General features: G+C 34.3%; 2 protein-coding genes across 2 annotated transcripts; both read right to left on the minus strand.

The window, feature by feature from the left end:
* Positions 1–8,585: 8,585 nt before the first annotated feature.
* LOC120281714 (condensin complex subunit 3) lies at positions 8,586–18,381 on the minus strand. The gene is made up of 12 exons (XM_039288414.1): positions 17,886–18,381; positions 17,262–17,465; positions 17,043–17,188; positions 16,696–16,958; positions 14,338–14,420; positions 11,564–11,711; positions 10,938–11,377; positions 10,291–10,802; positions 10,147–10,207; positions 9,753–10,028; positions 9,278–9,539; positions 8,586–9,155 (listed from the first exon to the last, which is right to left on the minus strand). Exons 1-12 carry the CDS (start codon positions 18,255–18,257, stop codon positions 8,809–8,811), a joined length of 3,114 nt encoding a protein of 1,037 aa, XP_039144348.1. The 5' UTR covers positions 18,258–18,381; the 3' UTR covers positions 8,586–8,808.
* Positions 18,382–23,297: 4,916 nt separating this feature from the next.
* LOC120282824 lies at positions 23,298–26,187 on the minus strand. Its single transcript, XM_039289668.1, has 5 exons — positions 25,746–26,187; positions 24,628–25,646; positions 24,414–24,520; positions 23,486–23,655; positions 23,298–23,404 (listed from the first exon to the last, which is right to left on the minus strand). Exons 1-5 carry the CDS (start codon positions 26,185–26,187, stop codon positions 23,298–23,300), a joined length of 1,845 nt encoding a protein of 614 aa, XP_039145602.1.
* Between the last annotated feature and the right edge of the window lie 201 nt (positions 26,188–26,388).

Genomic DNA, 26,388 nt, shown 5'->3' on the forward strand with positions numbered 1-26,388 from the left:
CTTCAATGAGAGGGGGGTGAGCTTACCCCATGTTTGTTAGAGAGGTTATAAATTATTTTAAAATGTTACAATAATAAAAAAAACATAAAAATCACCGCTTAAAAATTTATTTAAGTTTTAATTGGTTTATTAATATAAACAAACATTTCATAAAATCGGGTTGATTTTGTCTTTGCAATATTTAAATTATTTTTTATTTCTTTCCATTAAACTCTAAATTTAAGTTATTTAAGTTATTTAACTTTTCTTTTCCTTAATCCAAAAATTAAAAGTTTCGAATGGGTTATCAATATAACAAATATTTCATAAATTGGGTTAATTTTAACTTTGCAATATTAAAAAAAAAAATTTCCTTAAACTCAAAATTTAAGTTATTTAACTTTTTTATTTCCTTAAACCCAAAATTAAAATTTCAAATGGGTTATCAATATAACAAACATTACATAAATGGTTGTTGTTGTATAGTGAAAAATCTTATTAAGTGATTCTTTCTCTTCAGTTTTGTTTACCTTTTGTTTTTTAAAGTTTTTCCTATTAATATAATTGGAAACCATGAATTGAAAAAGGGATAAACAGAGTTTTTTTATCACTGGTTATTATGATTGCATACAAGCAAACACCCACAAAACTTGTATTATTATAAACAAGCAGCATTAGGGTATACAGTGCGCTGCAAATTAAAAGTTTGTACATCATTTAGGATATCCAGCAGAAATACACAGTTATTTATGCCCAAGCTGAACTAGAAAATTGGCTGAAATTCCTAATAATATGAAATAAAATAGCAAAGTTTATACAACGTTTAGGATATACAACTCCATCAGCATGAAATTCTTAATAATCTGAAATAAAATATCAAAGTTTCACTGCAACCATTCAACTGCTTCTCAACATGGTCAGAGAATAACAGTGGAAAGAACAAAGTCAGGGAACAACAGCAGCCAAGTCCTTCTCAACAACATCCACCTCCCTACAAAAATTCATCCTTCTCCTTGGCAACAACAGTGTTTAGGATATACAACTCCATCAGCATGAAATTCCTAATCTGAAATAAAATATCAAAGTTTCACTGCAAACAATCAAATCCCTCTCAGCAGTCAGAGAACAACAGCGGAAAGAACATAGTCCAAGAACAACAATAGCCAACTCCTTGTCAACAACCTACAACTCCCTGCAAAGGATTTCAGTAAACTATAATAGAAATTATGAACATATGATGAATTCACAAAAAATACAATGCCTTCGAATGCAGATATTTTAATTGAAATGATACCTTGTCATAAGTTTGTACGGCATGCAGATCATATCCTCTTTCAGTTCCTCGGTATTGGTGAATGAAAGCAATTCAATTTTGCTTGGCATGGCTCAGGTGGTAGCAATAGCAACAATTAAGCACATTCATTGGCACATGTTCTTCTTGAAAAAAAAAACTGAAGGCCCAAATCCTGATTGCCCCGCCACGCTTGTATAAATCAGTTAAGAAGAAATAATCTCATGGAAACTCGTTTTAAGCTTAAAAATAAAATAATTCAGACACCCTACAATACATCGACATTCATACAATTGAAATAATGCATAATAACACCAATTTAATGCTACCTTGACACTCAATCAAATCAGATGTATAATGGCTGCAAAAGATTAGCATCGAAGTGCCCCTCATTTTTGCCCCGCCAGCACTCCAATTTGAACTTTTGTGTCATATTACAGAACAGTGGGTCAGTGCAATGTCACAAATTGTCTTTCATCATTGTCATCCTATCTTACCTGAAATCCAATCCACAAAAGCCATGTTAGTGAGAGACTAACATATATCCAAACATATATCCAAACCATGCAGAGCAACATAAAGATAAGCATGTCCAGACAAAACATGAATGCAGAAAGATAAAACATGAAATGCATGAACAAATGCAACCACAGCAAGGTGTCTGATGCTATGTTCGCCCATCACAAAACATGAGGCAGTCCTCATGCATGAAATGCACAAACATGCAGTAAAATAACTAATTACTAGAAGCAGGGATCAGTCAAGTGAGTCAGAAGCAGTAGGTGCTGAATCAAACCATCCTGGATAGGAAATTTTCAATCTAATCCTTCCTCAGATCCATGTCCTTCACTATGAATCCTCTTGCCTCAATCTCACGGAACTGCAGAAAATCAAACACCTAAACAAGTTCTTTCTTTTCAAAACCATCAACCTCCATAACCTTCGCATACAAGCTCTCTGTCCAGTGTGTGGGGTTCTTAATGGCAGATGCCATTTCTCCCACCACAACAATGAGATCACCCATCATTGAAGGATTTTTCAAACCCCTGCTTGAGCGTCATGACCTTGGGGTAGATGAGGTGGCAGGGTTGCTTACAACAGGTGGGACAGAGTTCACATCGGCATCATCATCACTTGGCTGTTCTACTGGTTCTTCATCAAAGTTGTTGATATTGTTGCCTTCATGTTCCGAGTTATCCCCCAAATCAGCGAACACAGAAGTCGCATGCACGCCCATTGCATTGTCCTCGCCACATATAACCCGCAATACCTCATAATGTTCAATTGGTTTGTTTATAAAAGGCTTCACTACTGGGTGGGCCTATATTACAATGTCATACACAACAAGGTACAAATATAATCATGCTCTTACCATACTAATATTACCAGTAAAGTTGGGTCATGTTACCTCGATGTAGGTTAAAGCAACCATGGGATCAAGGGTGATGGTCTCCGTGGCATCATCCCAACCTGCGCCACTGAGATCTCTCACTTTCTTTATCTCCGCATACCGTGATTTCAAAGTTCAATAATGATTTTCAACGTTCTCGGCACTGAATTCAATATTGAACCTAGAATTGACAGCGACAGCAGCAAAGACAAATGCTGCTCGTTTGAATGATTTGTCACATTTCAGCCCTTTTCTTACTTGTTCCTATAGAAGTGGGATCAAGAAGCTATCGTATTTAGCCTTCCATCGCTTATGGGGTGCCGCGCTTGCTGCTAAAAGCCTTTGATGACGACTTCTCCATTGCACGCTCAATGTCCTCTATAGTAGCTAGAATTCTATTGGAAAATTGTAATTATGTAAGATTCTTAAATCTATCTGGTGTAAACTGCTATTTGTGTAGAACCATACACATCCATATCTCATATCATGAAATCGAATGAATTATGTAAGAAAATTATGAAACAAGAGATTCATGGGAAAAGAAAAGAAACTGCTGCTAGATTATAAATAAAAGTGAATCATGAAAAAAGAAAAGAAACTATGACACTAGTAAGCATGAAAACAATAGAAGACAGAATAATACTAGCATACCATGGAATTAGGATTCCAGAAAACAAGTGAATTATTGAAAAAAGAAAAGAAACTATGAAACAGTAAAAGCATGAAAAACTTGAAATAACAAGGGAAACATGAAAATACTCAGCAGGTGAAAAAAAAATACTTCAATAATTGAATCATTTAATGATAACATGTAGCCCAGACATGCTAGTCTAACGAAGCAAACCCATGCAGGAAAAAATGCAGCCAAAGCAAACAGGCAACGATAAAGATTTTCGCAATATTACAGTTAACAAGGCAAGCTTATGATAATCACACAAAACCACTATAAATCATCCACATGTCATTCGCTATCTTGTCTCGAAGTTCAATCCATTGCCGATTCTCTTCCCGTTGTTCTCGTTGTGATCGGGGCTGTGATGACATGATTTGCTCATCATTTTGTGTGCTTTCTTCATGCATCAGCATATCGTTTGGGTCAACACCTGCTATATAGTTATGCACTATGCAACATGCAAGAACTAATTTAACTTGTGTCCTGAAAGGGAAGAAAGGGTGTGATGTAAGAATCTTGAAACGATTTTTCAAGATTGCGAAAGCACGCTCTACACGAGACCGTAGCATCAAGTGTCAAAGGTTGAACAATTCCTTTGGATTTGTTGGCGCCCTTCCACTATGTTCTTTCAAGTGATACCTAACACCTCGATACGATCTATGAACCCTTGCATAGTCATATAACCGGCGTCTACAAGATAATACTTCCCTACAATAATGACACCTGTCAATTGTTCGTTCGTGTAATATTTTAATTCACTAGTACTCGGTTTCCTACCTTCTATCAATTTTAATCCTTCAGGTTGTGGTCTTGCTAGTGCATCTTTTAGGACAGTGAGTCATTCGCTGATCCCTCCCAACCCGCCAACACGTAAGTGAACTGTAAATTAGGGTTCACGACAGCCAACACATTATGGGTTGGGCCTTTATGACCACGAAACCGAGGCATTTCTTGAGGTGGGACGGATACATCAATATGCGCCCCGTCTAACAAACCTATACAGTCCTACACGAGAAAAGTATATGAAGGAACACGGAAGGAATGATTAAGGGGAAATTATTAAATTTATGTTGTATGTCAAATTTACTTACTTTGAAGAATGGATACCAATTGGGGTTACATTCAATTTCTGGGTGACAATTGGAGCTAGGGGAATGAACAAAATCATCTCGAATGGCACAAACAGCTCTGAGTACGCAATTAAAATATCGACTAATCATTTCCCCAGATCGAACAAACTGAATTCTCATGGTCCCATTTTTTGTATTATGACCAACAATACGTAAGAACATGGCTAATTGTTCCTCCACAGATATATGCTGCGTGTCCTGAGGGAGGTGCTTGTCATGCATGATCGAGGCTAGATGCATAAAAAGACCTACATCCATCCTAAGATAGCTCACGCAATAGTCAAGACCACTCCTTAAAATACGCTCCATATGTTTTGTTCTACTCAAGTCTCGAAACATGGATGGTTCCTTACTTCTCACTGGCCTAGAGACATGCACATCCTCAATTAGGCAGGCAACAACCACAACAACGGTAATAAACATGGCAACCAACGGCCTTCCACGGTCATTAACAATCCAGCTATCCATCTACATAATTAAGGATAACGTTATTGATATGAACATGCAACTAGTAACTGAATTCGGTACACACTAGTCAAGAAATTGCAAATTGTGCCGGGAAATAAATCAGAAATAAAAGAAATAAAAACAACAATGACAGAAAATGATGTGAAGATGGTTATAAACAAGCCAACAATAACATGCTATGATAAGACATAAAAATTTGCATGTTATGCCAAGATATAAATCAGAAATAAGTGAGACAAAGTGGAGAACACAACAGAATAATAAAACACAACAATTTATGGAACATGATATGAATACCACAACAGAAGAATAAAATAAATTCCCAATTTCTTATACTTGAACAAAAAACAGAAAACTCGTTATAAAAGAAAAATCAGAAATCCTGCATCCAAGGGGTTTTGATATAGGAACTTAGGTTCGTGTTCTCCAAGTCAAAAGTGCAATGCTCTCTGTACCAAAGGTATGAAGTTACTGGACCAGGCCAGGCCTCAAAACCAGTGGCAAGTCAAACCAGTGACTTTATATGAACTATAAACCCTTGTTCAAATTATGAACGAATCCAAACAAAAAAAACAATAGCAGGCTATGATGAAAAATAAAACAAAACAATTTGTGGAACATGATATGAATAACACAACAAAATAATTGAACAAAACATGCTACCATAAGGAATAAGGAATAAGAAATAAGAAATAACACAATAGAGATAAACCAGTATGAACAAGAATAAGAAATAAACCAATATGAAATAAGCCTGTATGCTATGAATAACACAACAGAAATAACAAAACAAAACATGGTACGATAAGTAATAACACAACATAAATAAACCAATATGAACAAGAAATGGAAATAAACCCATATGAAATAAACAAGTATGCCATGAATAACACAGCAGAATATCTAAACAATAAAATGTTATGATTAGGAATAAGATCAAGAAATAAACCAATATAAAACAAGAATAAGAAATAAATATTTATGAAATAAATAAGTATAAAAAAGAATACGAAACAAACCACAATAAAATAAACCAGTATGCTATGAATAACACAGCAGAATAACTAAACAATAACATGCTATGATAAAGAATAAGAAATAAGAAATAACAAAACAGAAATAAGCAAGTATGAACAAGAATAAGAAATAAACAAGTATACTATGAACAACACAACATAATATGTAAACAATAACATGTTGTGATAAGGAATAAGAAAGAAGGAATAACACAACAAAAATAAACAAGTATGAACAAGAATAAGAAATAAACAAGTATGCTATGAATAACACAACATAATATCTAAACAATAACATGCTATGATAAGGAATAAGAAATAAGAAATAAGACAACAGAAATAAACAAGTATGCTATCAACAACACAACATAATATGTAAACAATAACATGATGTGATAAGAAATAAGAAAGAAGGAATAACACAACAGAAATAAACCAGTATGAACAAGAATAAGAAATAAACAAGTATGCTATGAATAACACAGCATAATATCGAAATAATAACATGCTATGAAAAGGAATAAGAAATAAGAAATAAGATAACAGAAATAAACAAGTATGAACAAGAATAAGAAATAAACAAGTATGCTATGAACAACACAACATAATATCTAAACAATAACATGCTATGATAAGGAATAAGAAATAAGAAATACAACAAAAGAAATAAACCAGTATGAATAAGAACAAGAAATAAACCAATATGAAATAAACCAGTGTGCTATGAATGACAAATATAGCTAACAAATAATATGCAGATCTGGAAAAAAGAAATAAGACATGTTATGATAATGAATAAGAAATAAGAAATAAGATATAACCACTATGAACAAGAAATAAACCAGTTGAACAAATATAGCTAACAAATTAACCAGTATGAAAAAAATAAAACAAAAGGTTTTCTTGTAGGTCTGGAAGGAAAACAAGATCCAGAGAGGAAAACCACTAAAAACAGTAGGCACGATCGTATCATCTGCAAAGCTTAAGGGAACAACTAAATAAAAAAAAGGTAAAAACAGACAAGCTACAAACAAAAAAAAAGGGGAAAAGGGGAAAATATATCAAAAATAGCATGGCCTAAAAAAAAACCAGTTGTCACAAGTATAGCTAACAAATAAACCATTATGAAAAAATAAAACAAAAGGTTTTCTTGTAGATCTGGAAGGAAAACAAGATCGGGAGAGGAAAACCATTGAAAACAGAAGGGAACAACAAAATAATAAAAAGGGTAAAAACGGACAAGCTACTAGCATCAAATATATCAAAAATAGCAACAACTAACCAAAAACAAAAACAAAATCTTGCAGATATGCAAGACACTCAAGATCGGGAGAAGAAAACCTAGAAAATCAAAGACAATCATAATACCATCTGAAAAACTTGAGGAAACAACACAATAAAAAAATGGAACACAAAAAAAAAGATAGTACGTCAAGAACAAAAAGGAAAAAAAGAAAAAAAAACCAAATAGCATCGTTCGCATCCATTTCTTGGAGGAAAGATGTCTACCGAGTTAGATATGAATCGCTGGCAAACAAGGAAAACAGAATCACAGCCCATAGAGGGAGGGATGGTGGTCACAGAGATACGGTGATGCTCGGGCGAAGACGAGAGGGAAAGATCAGGAGTGGAAAAGGTGGACAACCCAAGAAGAGACTCGGCGACGAGAGAGAGAGGTCAGGAGTGGAGGAGGCAAAGAACCCTAGAAGATACTCGAAGAGGAGAAGGAGAGAGATTGGAAGTGGAGGCGGAGAACCCTAGAAGGGAGACGAGAGGGAAGAGAGATCGGGAGTGGAGAACCCTAGAAGAAAAGCCAGGAAATGGCCTGGGAATTGGAGAAAGATAGGGGTGAAGTCCAACATATCACGTCACACCACGTGAAGGAAGTGAACGGCCACAAATCCCACTTTGGGGTTTTTTCTCGCGAAGTGGATGGGGTGAAGTGGGGTGTTTTGGAACTTGTCAAATCACCAGTTCAAAGTTCACTTCGGCAAACCAAACACAAAGAAGTGCTTCGGAAGTCACCACTTCGGCGAACCAAACACACCCTAACCAAAAAAAGTTATTAAATCTTATAAGTTAAATATTATATATATATACATATATAGTCTATAAGTCATTTGCAATACCCATATTTATACATTTTTGGGGCAATCAAACACAAATATAAGTCAAGAAATAACAAAAACTACTTGTACCTGTAAAAAAAGGTATAATCACCAAAATAGTCTCTGTACTTTTCTCTCTCTTCCCTCCCTCTACTCAGAAATGCTCCCGACTAGTATCTCTACTTTTGAAAATGTGCCCACTTAGTTAAAAATGCTCCCAACCAGTCCCTCTACTTTTAAAAATGTGCCCACTTAGAGGGACTAAGTGGGCACATTTCTAAAAGTAGAGGGACTGGTTGGGAGCATTTTTAACTAAGTGGGCACATTTTCAAAAGTAGAAGGAATAGTCGGGAGCATTTCTAAATAGAGGGACCAAAAGGGAAGAGAGAGAAAAGTAGAGGGACCAACTAGGGTATTATACCGTAAAAAAAATGTTAAAAGCGATCTACCATGGAATATCATTATGAGTCAACTCAGAACATACAATAATATATCTATTGCGAATGTTATATAAATAGTATTCCAAGATCAACACTGAATTTAACAATCAAATTCACAGAACAAGCTCCGTTCAATATTTCAGACAAAAAGTAACATATAATTAGCTAATACATTCTCCAGAGATAAGTACACATCTGGTCTACATACCGAACAAAGCTCGAGTAACAATCAGAAATACAACATATTTAAGACAATCAGGATACAGAAGTCAAAGATTTCGATCAATGTAGGAACTAATTTGGATTTGTTCACTCACACAGCATTTGCACCACGAGATTCATCTGAACTCTCTTCTGATGTAACTTCTGACCCACCTTCACCATCTGTATCTGACAATGCATTGCTGGTTCTAGTACTCATCCTGCTCATTGCTGCTGTCTTGCTTGCTCTCTGTGATTGAGAGCGTGCACTGACAACACCAGGAGCCACTGGCATCGAAGGAAGTGGCGAATGCTCATCATCATCATCATCATCATCAGATGAATCTTCGCGTTTCACTCTTCTCCGGGCTGCTGTAGTTCTAGCTGGCCGTGGTGCAGGTGTTGGTTGATTCATTACCGACATATCCATCTTAAGGTTTACATCCAATTCTAATGCACCTGGAGTCACAACGTAGTGAAGCAATGCATAAATGCAAATCATCATAATGAGGTTCAATGATTTTCTTCCAGTGTATTAACCACACAGAATGAAAGAGGGAAAGGGAAAAGGAAAAGCGTACTAAATATAGCATCAGCTCGTTCCTGTGACAGTTCTTGATCAGGATGTTCATCAATTGATTTAAGGTGTGCAGCCATATGATTCAATTCTTTGACAAGTTCCTTGTCTGACAATACAGACGCTATCATGCTGTTCAGCAACCCTCGCATGCATTTTACTGCCTCTTGCTCTGATGTTCTAAATTGTAGAGAACCCACTGTTTTGCACAGTGCCTGGATATATGATTTTCCAGCGGCTATCTTCTTCTCAGGGCAGTTTGCCACCTGCATAATAGATTATCATAAACATAAATAATGATAAAGAGTTGCAGCTCTTATCAGCTACGTGGTGTTATTGAGAATTAGACAAGCTATGACTTTGTAACAGGGAAACAGAGTACATAGACAATGAAAACATTATAAACAAAAACTTCTAGAAAACTATCCATATCAATTTTTGCTTGATTTGATCAACTTTGAAATGACTGTAGGATTTACCTCGGTGGCAATTCTAATGGCAAGCCCTTCCTCCCCACTTTCAAATTCAGATGATGGTTGCATTAAGTCAGGACTTCGCGAGCTCTCTACATTGGATCTCACATCCTCATGTTCTTTTGCAAACAAAGGAGTTTGCATCATCTGCAACATGAAGCGTGACACTTGGACGGCACGCTTTCTCATTTTAGAGATCAGAACAGGTGAACCCCCAGAGTTACCATAAATACCCGGCCACATGGACTGCATAACAGGAATGAAAGCTCTGGAGACACACTTCTGCTCAGATACATTTGCAAGGCAACAAGAAGAAAGACAAGCTTTTACTAAATCAAGATGATTGAACAGTTAAATATATGGACAGAGATATTTACAAAGTGGCATAAAAATAACTTGCCTTATGACTGTATGAAAGAGCTGAGTAGTGATCAAAAAACACGGATAAGCATTGCTTCAACCTGTATACAGAGAAGTGGCTAAGGGAAAATTAATGAAAATCTTTAGGCTAAAGATAAACAAATATGCTTGGGGTCAAATGTACCTCTGTAATTCCTTGGTGTCATCACTGAAATACAAAGTGATGAGCCTTTGTAATATCAAAGGATGCAAAGAAATAGACATGCTTGGGTAATTCTCACTCAGAAGGAGGAACTTGGCAAACCCCTCAGCAAGAATAGACCGAACATTTTCTTGATCTTCTGATTCAGTGTTCAGAAAAGAGTCATCTTTGTCAAGCCCAGAAAATAATAGATCTATTAGTCCAATATTAACATCTTCTTTTAGATTTGACACATTTACCAAGTTAAATCCTGTTTTAACATCACTGGACTGCTCAGGGCCTATACTGATTGATTTGTCGAGTTCATTAGGACCATGCCATGTAGCAAGATCAACTAGTGCTTTAGCTGCCATAATGCTAACTGAGGAAGGCCCGATAATAAACGACAGCCGTAACTGCTTTACAAGCTCTTCACTTGGTCTGCTTTCTAACAACCCATAGAGGCAGAGGCATCTTGTGGCCACCCTTTGTACGTCCACGTGAATATGTTTTGCCTGCAAACCATGGAGATATGCTGAATTTATGCATGCCAGAAGACATAAGAAAGCTAATATTTTCAGCTGAACTGAGCACCAATAAGAGATTAAAATAATAATAAAAATAATAACAATAACACCACCACCACTAACCCCTGGAAGCAATAAAGAATGCAGTAGTTCAGAAGCTCCAATGGCTTTTCCTTGCAAGTTCCGTAGTAATTCAGTGGTTTCTAAGAGGAGACCAGTCACTGCAAGGCAATGCATCCATTGCATAAAATCTGCAGTTCTCTCTCGACAAGGACGAGCCAGCTCCTCAATGGCACCAGTCACAACTGCTTCAAATTCTCCAGAGGAAGCATGCACTTTCTTTGCTAATTCTGACACTGCTCTGGCCCAGTCTTTATCTCCACCGAGATTGATTCCGTCCCCTATGATTACCTTGTTTCCATCATCATCAATTTCATATTCAAGAGACCTCATCAAGAGTTCATGGACAAAAACACTGGCAACTTTCCTGTTGCTGGTGTCTGAAAAATCCAGCATCGCACCAAGTAATAATAGTTGCCTGGAAGCAAATCTATAATTCGGTCCTGAATATATAACACAATTACATGGTTTAACTACTTCAGAAAGTATTCAGGTAACTAGCAGCCTGGCAAAATAAAACTTCAAAAACACAAAAGCATAATATAAAGCGAAATTCTTCCATAAAAGTTTATTGTGAACTAAGCACACATAAAGATTCTAAACAAAGTATCAGAAATTTAAAATCCCACCAGCTGAAAGATGCGCTTTCGCTAATCCTACAAAATCAGAAACTGTGGCCGGTAAGACACAGTCTAGGAGGTCATTACTGACTGAAGCTTCTGACGCATACACTTCTGCTTCAGTTCCCGTTGTAGCTGCAGCATCCAAACCCTTGGCCTGAAGGATTAGATGATGCAATAAGAATGGAGATCTGAAAAACATGATAGGCATAATAAAATGTGTACCTCTAGTGGAAGAGAAATATGAACTAACAAAGTTTTTTTTTGTTAGTTTTTTTGTTTTTGTTTCCTCTTGAAAAACAATTGGAGAATCATACTGAATTGCATCAAGTAGTATTTATTGAGTTTTATGGCAATCAGAATATCATCACTGAAACGTATAAGTCACTTCAAGAGTGCTCAAGAAGCAATTTGTGTTTATCATCATCTATGGATTTGCTATTTTAAGTTTAAGACACTTAAGGGTGCATTGGATGGCAAATTAGAATAATGTACGTCAGGTTTAACTTTTGAAGAATATGATCTTATAGCACGATGAACTTTTAAACCAAAACTTTACCACCTTAACCTTGCCTTCTTTTATTTGATTTCTTAATTTGCCACTTTGTGAAATCAATTTCATAGGAACACCACTTTGATAATATGCAAAGCACAAAAATGATAAATATTATACACAAATCAGAAGAGAGATGTTTAAGACTTAAAGTTTATTTAAAAGTCTCCAAAGTCAGCATAAAACCATACTCACAGTAGCAAATCTTCAATAAAGAAAAGCATTGTTATTTTGCTCTTCAAGATAGAATGAAAGGGGTAATTATTAGCAAAACTTATACAATATAACACACCAAGCATAAGTATTCTAATCATAAACAGTATAAAATAATCACTCACATACATCAATTACATTTTTATGTAATAAATTAATGGTAAGATTGTGCAAGTTAATTACATTTAGTAGTGCTCATTTGGTCTGGGCCCAGCCAAGTGTAAGTTAGGTTGAAGTGATCTGCTCAGTCCCAAACCTATATGAGCAACTAGATGCCATCATAATTATGCTAATTAAGTACAAATTTCAGCAACAGTGTTGATAATCTATCCTATATTTGACAACTACTTTAGTGATTAAACATAAAATACATGGCAATCAACTCTGAAACTGGTTAGGCACCTAAAGAGCTGCCAATTTTAACAACATTGGTAACCAATGATAAAAAAATATGAAGTAATCTATTTGGAGAAGAATTATACGTAATATTAGATGATGATGAATTATGATGTTTAAAATTTGAATTCATTGGAAAATTCCTTTCAGGTTTCAATTGATATTTAATCTAATCATTTAGCCTGAGATTTTATTCATAAAAAATGCAAATGAACTGTAGCTTATGTTGATGACTTCTTTTAGCTTCTATTTTGTTGATATGTTTCTAGGTATCTTTGGAAATGAGGTCTTACTAAGGTTACACAACTTATAACCCCTTAATAAATAAATATCTTCTAAGTCATTGACTTGAAAAACTATTACAGATATTTATCCCAACAAATTGTAAATTATCTTGAAGTAAAAAATAATGCTATTCTTATAAAAGGTTTAGCAAACCTAATTTGTAAAACTAATATTACTCTAAACCACATAAGAGTGCTTAGAAAAATATGGGCACTTTACCTCTTGGTTTGTCTGCTATCCTCTTAACGCTATCACAAAACATGATTGGCTAGATCAGTTATTGCAAAAAATAAAGAATTATGTTAATATGATCACTCTTATCAGAAGTGATGCTGATGGCAAAATGGTTATTGTCTCAACTATAGAAGCCACTTTCACCCTTCCATTCTATCTTGGAGAGCAAAATAACAACGTTTTTCTTTATTGAAGATTAAAGATTTGCTATTGTGAGTATGATTTTATGCTGACTTTGGAGACTTTTTCTTAAACATCTCTCTTCTGATTTGTGTCTAATATTTATCATTTTTGTGCTTTGAACATTATCAAAGTGGTATTCCTATGAAATTGATTTCACAAAGTGGCAAATTAAGAAATCAAATAAAATAAGGCAAGGTTGAGATGGTAAAGTTTCGGTTAAAAAGTTCATCATGTTATAAGACAAAGCTAAAAAAGATAAAATTTAAAGCCAACCATCTTCATTAAAAGTTCCAATATTATTGCTTTTCCCTTCTAAATTAAGTTTGTTCATTACAACTATGCATGTTTTCAATCAAAATAAACATGAATTAGCACAATTAAATGTTTTCAATTAACGATTTTAATCCAAGAACTGTCCTTCAAAGCTAGTATGGCATGTAGAAGCTTTATTCTTTAAGAAAAAGGGCCATTAGAAACTCTTGATATGTAAGTATGCAAGATAGCATGACAATAGAGGAAAAGCCACTGCATTTGTTTTTCCCATGTAATCAATTAAGAATAAAAAGGGGCAGAAAAACAACACAGTCAAGTGCTATATTTAAAAGATTATGGAACTCGCAATAATAGTTTATTTGTAACAGTGCTACATACTACATTCAACCAACCTATGTGAAACGCAAATCTCAAAAGCAAGATGATTATTAAAATTATATAAGTTATGAAATTCATGCAATATACCAACTTTTTCGTATAAGAATGTTGTCTTAAAAGTCAAATCCACCCCACCACCCCACCACAAAAAAAAAAGACAGGGCATTTATAATTTTCTTTACAAGTTCTTTAAATGACCATAGGAAGGCAAAGTAATAAGGAAGTAACAAAATTTCAAACAAAATTAAAATTAAAGTCTTATTCCTACTTGAGCTTCAGCTTGCAAATGTTTGCAAACTGCTTTCCAGTATAAAGCAAGTTCCGCTTCCATTAGCTGAAACGAATTATGATCTGTAATGATAACCAGAAACAACAAAGATGGAGTAAGTGATCAAGATGAATTAAAATTCCTCCAAAGATGATGAGAATACTGAGTGTGTAGTCCATACACAATAAACCAACTCAAGCAAAGACCCTTAATATTCAACACCATGTTAGAGTATTCTCCCTTAAAGTAAATTTAATTTTTATATTTAAGGATCCACTTCAATTCACTACCTACAAATTTGGTATATACTTGCCTTTAGTAAGCCATTTGACCAACACAGCAGCTATTATGGTGCACTTGTATTCAAATATTAGAAAATTGTTTAATATATAGGGAACCATAAAACAAGCCATAGATAGAAAGAAAATTTAACTATCTAGGGAAGCTAACATACATGAATAATTTGAAAGAAATTAAGGGCAAATGCACGCATTCTCCTTTCTCACTTGTTCCCATCAAACACCATCTCTTATTTTACATTTATTAAACTCATCATTTTCTATCATCTCCATCTATTTTTTTATGTCGTTCCTTTGCCCATTTAGCCATCCAGATAAATACCTTCACAACTCCATAGGATTACATTAATGTATGATGTAGCTGAAAACAATCTTAATAGACTCTTATCTATGATTGAATCTATTCCCAATCAGCATAAGCATCTTCATTCTTTATCCTATCTTTTCAAATGCAAGCACATATCAATCTAAGTAGTTTCTTCTAGATTTTAGTAGTAACTCTAAGGAATATACCTTTGAATTTCAGAGAAACCCTATGATCATATTATTAAAAAAAAACATGCGCACTTTCCCACATCATACACCTAGTCTTAATTCTGAGTAACATCCTCAATGACCTCATCATCTGCTATATCCCTGAACCTAGATTTTTAAATAATCACTATTATGAATTTCATAAGAATTTACCAAAGCCTCCGCAATTATTTCTAGGTTTACGGGCTACAATGTCTAAAATACAAACTGAAAATGTGTTCAAACTTAAAGATGGTGTAGTTTATATTTTCTAACATCAAGTTAAAACCAAATAATATTTTGACATCTCATAAAATTCAAAAGCATAGTTAAAACATGCAGTTTGATGCAATTGACCTCTAATTCTTGCACTCTTTATTTTCAATTGGCTGTCAACTTGCTTAAGAAACAACTAAGACAAATGTTTCTCAAGGACAACACAGATACAAATTGATAGGATGGTGCACATGAGAAATACCTCTCATAAAAGAAGCTGTCTAATTCTAAGTTCATGAAATGGGTTGTCCATATCACTAATTTCTACCAATCAAAGAAATTTGTTATTCTCAATTTCCATGGTATGGAATTAAGGGCATGGTAGGAATAGAAAATAAGATGATTTTCATGTCATCTGATGTAGATGTGAAACAAGCATTTGGCTGTCTTATATACTAGGACATTTCATCATATTAATTAAAAGAATGAATCATTCGGAACATCAAGTGCATTCATGAGGGAATTCCTACATAGTATCTCACCTATTAGGGAAACAATGGACGATATAGTTATTGATTTTTATATCAGTGAATGACGTGCAATGATAAAAAGGTAATTTAAAAGCTGATGCATGTTATGCGAATCATGTGTAATCTTATTTCATTTCTTGTTTGTAGTGATTATGGAGCTCAAATGTTATGAACTATTATAACACCAATGACAATTCCACTGTCATATCATAGTAACTAAACAAAGATATTGCTCATCTCATCTAGATTAAATCCAAGTACACTATAACTGATCTAAACTTAATAGAATTCCCCTCAATCCAATAACATGATAAATAATTTACCCCTAATCTTTTTTCTCATAACTAATACTAATTTTAAATATCTTTTTGCTATCCCAAATTTTAAGGCAAATAGTGGTGGAGTTCTGATTTTTGAACTTTTGAATTATTAAAAAACAAAGAAAAAATTTTTTCTCTCATCATTCTAATTAGGATAATAAATTAAAGTCTGCATGGAGAATAATTCCTCAAATACAAACATTTTGGTATCTAGATGAAGTAGACCATAATGCCATGAAATATTAGTAATAAAATAGCAGGCATATCCAATACTACTGTATACAGCAATTCAATCAGTAGTTCATTTATTGTTCTAAACACCAGAATTTAGTCCAAGTTACATCTTCCCTATGACTGCCATATGTGAGAACTGGAATAACACACAACATATAGCACAGAATTGAATACAAGAGCATACGAATAATGAAAGTAACAGAAAAGAAGAAAAACTGTAAGCAAACAATCCAGAACTCTTTATACCTTCACTTGTATTTGCTGTTGTTAAACATTGTCTAATACTCTGGCCTTGCACTTTCACCACTCCATCTTTTAAAAGTGCTTCCATCACAGATTCACCCACTGTCTCATAAGTTTCTACATCAAGAAACCTCAGCAGGGCAATGGCATCTCCATTGCAATACTTAGCAAGCCACTCTTCTTTCAGCATCTTCAAGCACTCTTTGCGCACCAAAGAGGACCTATCTGAAAGCCCTCTTTGAATAATAACAGTCCGGAGCTTGATGCTGAAATCCAGATAGAATAATTACAGCTGCATGGCAATAAAAAGTGTGATGGACTTTGATCATTAAACCATATTCCTGAGTTACCTAAGGCTCTGCATTGGAAATTTGATTGCCAAGACACAATATGCTGCTCTACGCACAGACTCACTCACATCAAGTGTGGATTCAACAATGGCCACCGATGTGGCATTGGTAGGTGGCAGGGACAAAACTATCGTTTTTCGAACATCCTTCAAATGCCAACCTATCAGATAAGACACTTGAAATCTAAGAATGAAGATGCAGGTGAAGTAAAGAACATACAACACTTGACTCTTGAGGCAAAGTCTCAAGGAAGAGGTTGACAATGTCCGCATTATCCACATCATTTGCAAATCGAGATAATGCACGAACTGCAAAAGCCCGTATACCAGGGACTTTGTCTTCCAGCCTCTGCTTCATACTTTCTATTACATCATCCCACACTTCATCACTCACTTCTGCATCATCTGGTAACAGCATAATAATCTACAAACATAACAGAAAATCCAAGAAATTAAAAGCCATTATACAGGGAGATGGAAAGGCCCAAAAAACTGAAGCAATAGTAATAAGAAAAGAAATGCAAACTCTTCCACTGAAGAAAGGTGAGTAGAAATTAAAATTTTTAAAAGAGAAATAAAATCATAAACAAACAAGTTAGAGCATTTACAGATGTTCACAAGCATATGTAATGAGTATAAAGAAACCAACTTTTTCTTCAAAAGATAAAAATTAAAATCCTATGAGAAACCAGCTGTGATGAAAATACAAGAGAAAATGGTAGCCACTGAAACTAAACATTTCGACAAATCAAACAATTCAATAGAACCAGCAAAAGGCCTAATTGCAAGTTAAAGAGCATAAAGATCCAATTCAACCAGCAAGCATAGAGAACACGAATCACACCTCGGAGATGATCTGGCAAGCCCGAAACCTAGCGGAACGGTGGGTAGCGCCGGCAGCAATGAGGAGGAACCGCAAGAACTCCTCCAAAAATGCATCACAAATAGCCGGATCCCTAACATTCCTGTGCGCGGCGAAGGCGGAGACGAAGCGAACGGTTCGTTCTGAGCCCGGTGTGCGGCGGGGGAAATCGAACAGAGGGGACAGGGCTCTGGCGAACGAAGGGAAGAAGCGAACCCGAGAAGAAGAAGACGACGAGGAGCGGAGGGCTGAAAGCTCCTTGAGCTTTCGTGAATGGACGGCGTGGGAGAGGCGGCACTCGTCTAGAAGCCGAGCGATCTCGCCGGCGAGGCGTTTCTCGTCGGTCTCCGACATTGATCTCCCTCTCTCTCTCTCTCTCTCTCTCTCTCTCTCTCTCTCTCTCTCTCTCTCTGTGTGGATCAGTCTGGAGACTTGGATCGAATTTTGAAACAAGAAAAATAAGCGGGAAATTGGCAAGTCAGAATTGGGAATCAAGATTGAGACATTGCTTACAGTTGGGGGCGTTAAATAGAGGATTTTTATTTATTTATTTCAAAATTAATTCTTAAATCTGACTTTGTTTCAAATTTTAGCCAATGAATTAAAAACCGGACCGGACCGGCCGACTAGTCACATAAACTATTAAAAAACCAGACCGGCCAGTTCAACCGGTACAACCGGTGAACCGATTGGACCAGACCGGCTAATTTATTAATTTAAATTATTTAATTGGTTTATTTATTTTATAATTAAAAACTTAAATAAAGTTAATAAACTCATTAACTCAGTCCAAATTTTAAAAAGGCAAAAAAGTCACAAAAAAATTAATGCAAGATGCATAAAAATATTAATATATTATGATTTATTATCATTAATTTATTATGATTAACTTATAATTTTACACTAATCAATAATTAAATCGTTAAAGTTAAAACGTTAAACTAAACATTTGAATGGTTTGGTTTTTATTTTTTAATCATTATTGTTGTTGTATATTTGTATATTTATATTTATATTTTATTTAATTTTTTATTTTTCAATATTTGTTGTATGGTTGTATCCTTGTATATTTGTATTTTGAAATTTTTAATTTTATGTAAAGTTGAGATTTTGTGACCTTATAAAGGTAATTTAACTTTGCAATATGTAATTTTGTATCTTTTGTATTATTTTTTCCTTATTTTTGAAATTATTTTTTACTTATTTTTAATATTTTTTTAATTTTTAAATATTTATTTATTTGAAAAAATTAAATCCGGTTGAACTGGTCGGTTCAACCGGTAGGACCGGAACCGGTTGCCTAACCGGGCCGACAACCGGTCCGGTTATTAAAACATTAATTTTAGTTGCTAAATTTATTTAACATATTGAAAGCCATTATATAAAATAAATTTAAAAAAAAAAACTTTTACATTAAATATTTTTTATTTTATGAACCAAACGGCTTTTGTAATTCAACTTGTTTTTATGCATATATTTCAAAATATTTAATAGGATTTTATATATATATAAATACGACAAGAACAGTTTGTCAGGAGCGTACACGGTGATGAAGAATTGATCGTCTGGTCTGCACACACTCACCAGGTGATGCAGAGCAATCCCGCACCACGCGGTCTCACCCAATGACATAAGACAATCCATATTGACAATCCGCTATTGACACTGTGTCTAACATAACTTGAACTCAAAATACTTGAAAATCCTATATTTCTATACCTTTCATAGTGGGGTCAATGCCACCGGATTATGAACCCTTTGTAAAAAAAATATTTAATATGATTGTTTTTGCGTATAAAAAAAAAATTGTTTTCATCTCCATTATCAAGGGTGGAACAAGAAACAAGATAAAAAAAAAACCGTTCATATCAACATTAAAAAATTATAGATATTAAAAAAGTTTTATATTAATTCAAATTTTGGTTGGTATTAATTAACATTTCAATTTAATAGGTGTTAATCCCAATTTAATGTTTGAAATCAGATATCAAATGTATAAATTTAGTAGTTCGGTGATGAGTAAATTTTTTTTGTAGGTCATTAAATTTTGACATATTTTCACTTTAATCATCAAACTTCAATTTGCATTTATTTAGTTATTTAACTTTAATTTGATTTCATTGGATAGTAAATCAAGGGATTTCGGCCTTTTAATGAATGATGTGCTTTTTTTTCGATGAAACTGATACCTCCAATAGACTTAATAATGTGTCATGGGGAGAGCTGACTTGGATTTTCAAACAGCCATGTAATCAATTGGGAATTGAAATCCTTGATTTATTGTACTATGAAATTAAATTAAAGTTGAGTGACCAAATTGATTTAAATTGAAGTTCGGTGATCAAAGTGAAAATGAGTCAAAGTTTAGTGACCTAATAAAAATTTACCCGTTAGGTGATATTAGTGGTATTAGTTTGAAGCTAGTAAGATGATTAGTGGATTTAGTCATTAGTTCAATGAACCAATACACCTTTTGCATGGTATGACTGATGCCGAAGCTGCACATTTGTTTGCTCTAATGTGACACATTTTATTTCTTTAAAAGTCTCTTAGCTCTCTCTCTATATATATATATATGGGGTAAATTTTTCATGTGGTAACTGTGTTATGGCTAATTTCTATTTTGGTCATTGTGTTTCAATTTATTTCTTTTTGGTCATTAGATATTAATTTGTTTTCACCGGTTGGTCACTTTGGGTTTTTCGGCCAAATTTAGATGATGTGGCGGCTGGAAATGCCACGTCACTCTTTTTTTTTTATATTTTCTCTCATCCCAGCTGGAGAGAGGATGCTGACTCAGCTTACTTAAAAAAAAGAGTGACGTGGCATTTCCGGCTACCACATCATCTAAATTTGGGCGAAAAACTCCAAGTGACCAACTGGTGAAACAAATTAATATCTAATTGTTAGAGGGCCCATATTCTTTAGGCCCATATTGTTTCAAAACATTCCTACTAAAGGTTTAGTACCACATTGCCTAGCTACAAGTAATTCATCCACTTTATATATAGTACTATTCATTATCCTTTAACCTTGCTTTAGTGGTTATGCTCTCTTACGCGCAGGCGCAGGGGGGGTGCGAATTTCAGGGTTTGGATTCGGAAATTAGCTTAGCAAAGACTCACTAAACGTGTACACACACACACACACACACACACAGATATATATATATATGCTCCTTCTTAACAATGGTGGTAAGTAAGAAAGCCATCCACCATTGTTACCACCTTTACATTAGAAGGATAGTAACTCTTTGCTATTTGGTCCCTCTATTATACTCAATCTGCCCTTTAGTCCTTCTATTTTAATTTGCCCTCCGAAGGTCCCTATATTATTGAAATAGGAAAATTCAAGTCCATTTCGTAACGATTGTTTCGTTTTCCATTCACTCATGCTGACTTGGCTTTTTACAAGATTAAAATATTATTTAAGAAATTATATTCAAAACAAAAAATTAAATTAATATTAAACCTCCCGCTCTCTCTCATCTCTTGCATCCTATTCATTGTCTTCAACCCTGTGGACTCCTTTTTCTCACCCTGCCTTTAATTAGGATTAGACCGGTTAAAAAAAAATGGAACACAAATCAGATTTTTTTTTTTTTATGACTTCAAGGGATTATGGGTTCATGGCTTCTATTAGGGGTAAGCCCCTAATGTTAATTACCCTGGACATTGTCTCAGGAACCTCCGATTAAGAAATAAGTGTGAATAAAAAAACAAGTTGTAACAATTAATTTCATTTATTTCAATAAATATGAATTCATGGATTTCATTGAAATTAAATACAAGAAATTTGAAATCATCTTGACTTGTGTCCGAACTTGTGTCTTGGACATTTTTTTACATTTTGGATTTGATTTGTATTTCAAGTTCTGGATCCTCTATGTTGATGAGTTATAAACTTGATTTTGACTTTCCATAAGCTTCGGCTTTTATGCTTGTGAAACTTTCTTCAAGTCTTGGCTTGTGAAACTCTTTGGGTTTTTGACTTATGCTGTCTTGAGACCGCCTAGTTCAATTGTCGATTTATATTAATTTCTAAATATTGACTTGTGAAACTCTTTGGGTCTTTGACTTTTGATGTCTTGAGACTGCTGAATTTAATTGTCGATTTATATGAATTTTGTAGTCTTGACTATTTTCATATATTGAGTCTCGACTTGACTGCTTTGGTTTTAATTTTTTTTTGTTTTGTCACATGTCGCTACATATGCCTCATCATCGCATTGCATGCCTCGTTGTAGTCTTGTATGTCTCATTGCCGACTTGCCTCGAGATAAGCATTCTTGTCATTCTTCAGAATAAGTGATTTTGTTGTTGCTTTGAACTTTCAGACATACATATATATAAATGTATATATATACATATATACAAGTCTGGTTGCATACCCTGAAGAATGCCCGAATTTAATTTTTTTTAAAAAAATAACCTCATAATTAGACACATCATTCATACAAATTTTCATAGTGGGACCCACTTTTGAAATTGTTTTGCCACTTCCTTGAGTAACGTCAGCAAACCAAGATTTCCATGCAAATATAAGAAGCAGCATCATACCATGTCCATCCATTCTCCTTTAATCAATATAGCATGTTGCTCTTGGGATGTTTTTTTTTTATATATATATATATATAATATAAAATAATCCCATGTGAATGGTGGGCCCCTTTTATTATTATTATTATTTTTAATTAAATTTTTTTTAACATGCATGCGAGTATACATGCATACATGATTCATTTCTATGCTTATTTCCCTCATGGTGAGACCTGCTTTAATTAAATTTCTTTTTTTAAAATAAACCAGAACATGATGCATGCTTTTCAATTTCTTCTCAATCACGTAATAATTTGCATGTATATTCATGGTGGGCCCACTTTATATATTGTAGAATAATAATGTTTTGAAAACCGGACCGGACCGCGAATCGGCCTCATATTTGGGTCATGGGTTGGTCGGTCCAACTGGATAACCCGTTTCAGTTGGACCGGATGACGTCACATATATATATATATATTTAAAATAATATAAATTATAAATATTTTGTGTGACAATTAAATAACATAATCCTACATAAGTTAATTTGAGATAAAAAAAAAAAAATCCTCCATAGTTTTTCAAATATATATATATATATATCCAAAATATCACAAAAATTTTACAAGTTAACCACATCATCCATACATAAATATAAAATCTACCAAATCAACACCATAGCAAAAACTTAACAAGTTAACCACAAAATCCATACGTAAATATGAAAGTCTACAACACCATAGCAAAAACTTAACTAGTTAACCACAAATCCATACATAAATAATAAATATGAAAGTCTACCAAATCAACAACATAGCAAAAAACATTTTCATCTAATTTCTTAAAAGAGATGTAATCATGCAAGCCAATTTTCTTCATCCAACTCATTGGTAGTCATTCCTTGGACACCAACCATTGTATTATCATCATCCTCAATGACCACCGTATCATCTTCATTGCCACCTAAAAAAATCATAAGAACATTAAACATCAACGACATTAACTATTGTAAAAGTAATAGTTCAAAAACTTAATAAGATTAACCTTTAGATAAGTTGGTTGATTCTTCATCCATTCTTGGTTGCTCTTCTACCATAGATTCCAATTCATCATAATCAAGTTCTCCTTCCGGTTCCTCTTCCACCACCCAAAATTCGGTCTTATCAATGCACTCATAATCAATTGGATCACAAGATCTATCTTTTGAACCCAACCTAGGAAAAAAAATTAAATCAATGTCATATGAAGTATTTTATGAGAGTAAAAAAACACAAATATTTGTACCTATGTTGCAAACGTAGGTTATAATGAACATATACTAGGGATGGGCATGGGCGGGCGGGGACGGGGAGTATCTCCCCACTCACTCCCTCATATTGGGTGGGGATTCCCCGTCCCCGACCCAGTTGAGGAATCGGGGAGGAGGAAGCCCCCACTCCCCACCCCGGCCTCCAACACAATTTTTTTTTAAAAAACAATCCACTAATCTAATGTTTAAATTCATGAACTTAGAATCTTAGATACCAATTAAGACTCATCTTTATTATTAACAAACATGATATTATATTATATATTTTCTAATTTTTATTTTAACACATTTCTTACAAAAATCCAATAATCTAAGGAAAAAAATCCATTAAATTAGATATTAATTGAGACTAATCATTACCAATAACAAACATTGTATTATATTATATATTCTTTTTTATTTTTTTTATTTCAACAAATATATTGTTGTATATATATATATATATATAACATTTCGGGGTGGGGAGATCACTCCCCACCCCCACTCCCCACTACAGTGATCGGGGAATTTTACTCCCCCACCCCCGCCTCCGCGGGGGAGGAAACCGTCCCCGCCACAAACGGGGCAGATCCCCGCCCCATGCCCATCCCTAACATATACTAAGTCATTGAGTCTTTGGTTCTCCAATCTATTTCTTTTCTTGGTATGTATACGTTCAAATACACTCCAATTGCGTTCTCACCCAGAAGAAGAAACAGTTTGACTAAGAATCCTAATTGCCAACTTTTGCAAATTAGGAACATCACAACCAAAGAATTTCCATCATTCATCTACAAAAATATATAGCAATACTATGTTAATATATTGAACAATCATAAAAATTAAAAAAAATCAATTATATGTCATGTAAGTTAAAATAAAGTGATTTCATTCTTACCAGGAGTAGTAGAGTGTTTAAAGCAAGCGGGCGAACAAAAGTCTTTTGTCTTTCCCTAAATATTTTCATCTCTTCCATGAGTTCAGTTGGTTTAAACATTGTTTGTTGCTCAATTACATCAAGTATGCCTCGTTGAACCTCTAATTTTTGGCACAAGTTATGCTCATCAAACAGAAATGCCTGATTCAACCAATATGCCAAAACATGAATTCCAGTACGTAAAGTACTATTCCATCGCTCCTTGATAATGGAAGTGTAAGGCTTGTACAAATGTTTCTTCTTTTTGAACAATTCTTTAATGCCTTTCCGAGCCCTATATTTTCCATCATACACATATCCCATTGCTAGCTTTTCATCAGAATCACAAATCCGTAACAAACGAATCAATGGACCCATTATCTTCACCATTATCAAGCAATTTCTCCAAAAATTTTCATCCAAAATAATTTGTTTTACTTCTCTCCCTTTTTGCATATTAAGAAATTTTTTGAAGTTTGAAGAAACAACCAAAGCTTGTAAGTGACTTCTATGGTCATGCAAACTCTTCAATGCAATAAAAGTAGTGGCAAAGCGAGTAACTCCTGGACGAATAATTTCTGTCCAATTTGGTTGGTTTCTCAACCAATTCAAAACCCATTTATGATTGTAGATGAAAACCGTTATCTTTGAAGCAAGAATGGCCAAGCTATGAATAGTAGGCATTTCAGAAATATCTTTCATAATCAAATTTATAGAATGAGCGGCACATGCAGACCAATAAATATTAACATACTTCTCTGTAATCTTCCTTTCAGCAGCCTTGGAATTTGCTCCATTATCTGTCACCATATGAACTACATTTTTAGGACCAACTATTTCAATAATTTCAGAAAAGAGATTGCACAATGTCTCTGCACTTGTAATAAAGCCTGAAGCATCAACTGACTTAATAAATGATATCCCTTTAGGAGAATATACAAGAAAATTGATCAAAGATCTTTGTCTAGAATCTGTCCATCCATCACCAATGATTGTGCATCCTGTTTCAGCCCAAGTTTTTTAAAAACTATCAATAGTCAACTTTACTTGTTGCTTGCAATCTCTTAACAAGTTAACTCTTAATGCATGATAACTAGGACCAGTATAACCATGGCCCATACTTGCTATCTTGCTAATTGGAACTTGAAAGAAAGGAGAATTAATAGCATTTAGTGGAATGCATGCATGATAGAACCACATCGCAATTGACATATCAGTATCATGCCATTTCTCCTTACTTTGCAAAGAAGCTTTTATACTTGGTTGGGTAGGATCGGCAATTCCATGTGTAAAATATGATTCAATGCCAGAAGAAGCTTTTCTTTTACCTTTGGGACTTGCACTCACACAATTACTACTTTTGCCTACTTGACAAGAAGTGTCTTCAACATCATTACCTTCAAGTTCATCAAAACATCCTTTCTTCTCTTTGGCCTTTTGAACATTTTCTTTCAATGATCCTTGTATCAAAAATTGAACATCTGAAGGTACTCGCTTGCATGAATCAACATTGCCTTTTGATCCAGCAAGATGTTGCTTCATTCTGTTAATCCCTCCTCCTGAATTTTGTTTATGACAAAAATTGCAAACCAACACTCTTTTTCCTTAAGAATTTTGAGCCTCACTTATATATCTCCATGCAATGTCTTTTTTTTGTCGAATATTTACACTAGCAGATTGCACTTCATTTGATGGTGTCGATCCAGATTCATTAGTATCCATTTTGTTCGAATCTTTATAAGA

The sequence above is a fragment of the Dioscorea cayenensis genome, chromosome 18 (assembly GCF_009730915.1).
Source record: "Dioscorea cayenensis subsp. rotundata cultivar TDr96_F1 chromosome 18, TDr96_F1_v2_PseudoChromosome.rev07_lg8_w22 25.fasta, whole genome shotgun sequence".
Lineage (NCBI taxonomy): Eukaryota > Viridiplantae > Streptophyta > Magnoliopsida > Dioscoreales > Dioscoreaceae > Dioscorea > Dioscorea cayenensis.

What these genes read in the sequence shown, in the direction of transcription:
- LOC120281714 (XM_039288414.1), bottom strand. Translation starts at nt 18,257, where the DNA reads ATGTCGGAGACCGACGAGAAACGCCTCGCCGGCGAGATCGCTCGGCTT. An exon ending in TTTCCAATGCAGAGCCTTAG is followed by an intron (nt 16,959 to 17,042) that starts GTAACTCAGGAA and finishes TCTGGATTTCAG; the next exon opens with CATCAAGCTCCGGACTGTTA. An exon ending in CCATTAGAATTGCCACCGAG is followed by an intron (nt 9,540 to 9,752) that starts GTAAATCCTACA and finishes TCTATTATGCAG; the next exon opens with GTGGCAAACTGCCCTGAGAA.
- LOC120282824 (XM_039289668.1), bottom strand. Translation starts at nt 26,187, where the DNA reads ATGAAGCAACATCTTGCTGGATCAAAAGGCAATGTTGATTCATGCAAG. An exon ending in TATGGGCCATGGTTATACTG is followed by an intron (nt 25,647 to 25,745) that starts GTCCTAGTTATC and finishes GGGCTGAAACAG; the next exon opens with GATGCACAATCATTGGTGAT. An exon ending in GGTGAGAACGCAATTGGAGT is followed by an intron (nt 23,656 to 24,413) that starts GTATTTGAACGT and finishes TTTTTTTCCTAG; the next exon opens with GTTGGGTTCAAAAGATAGAT.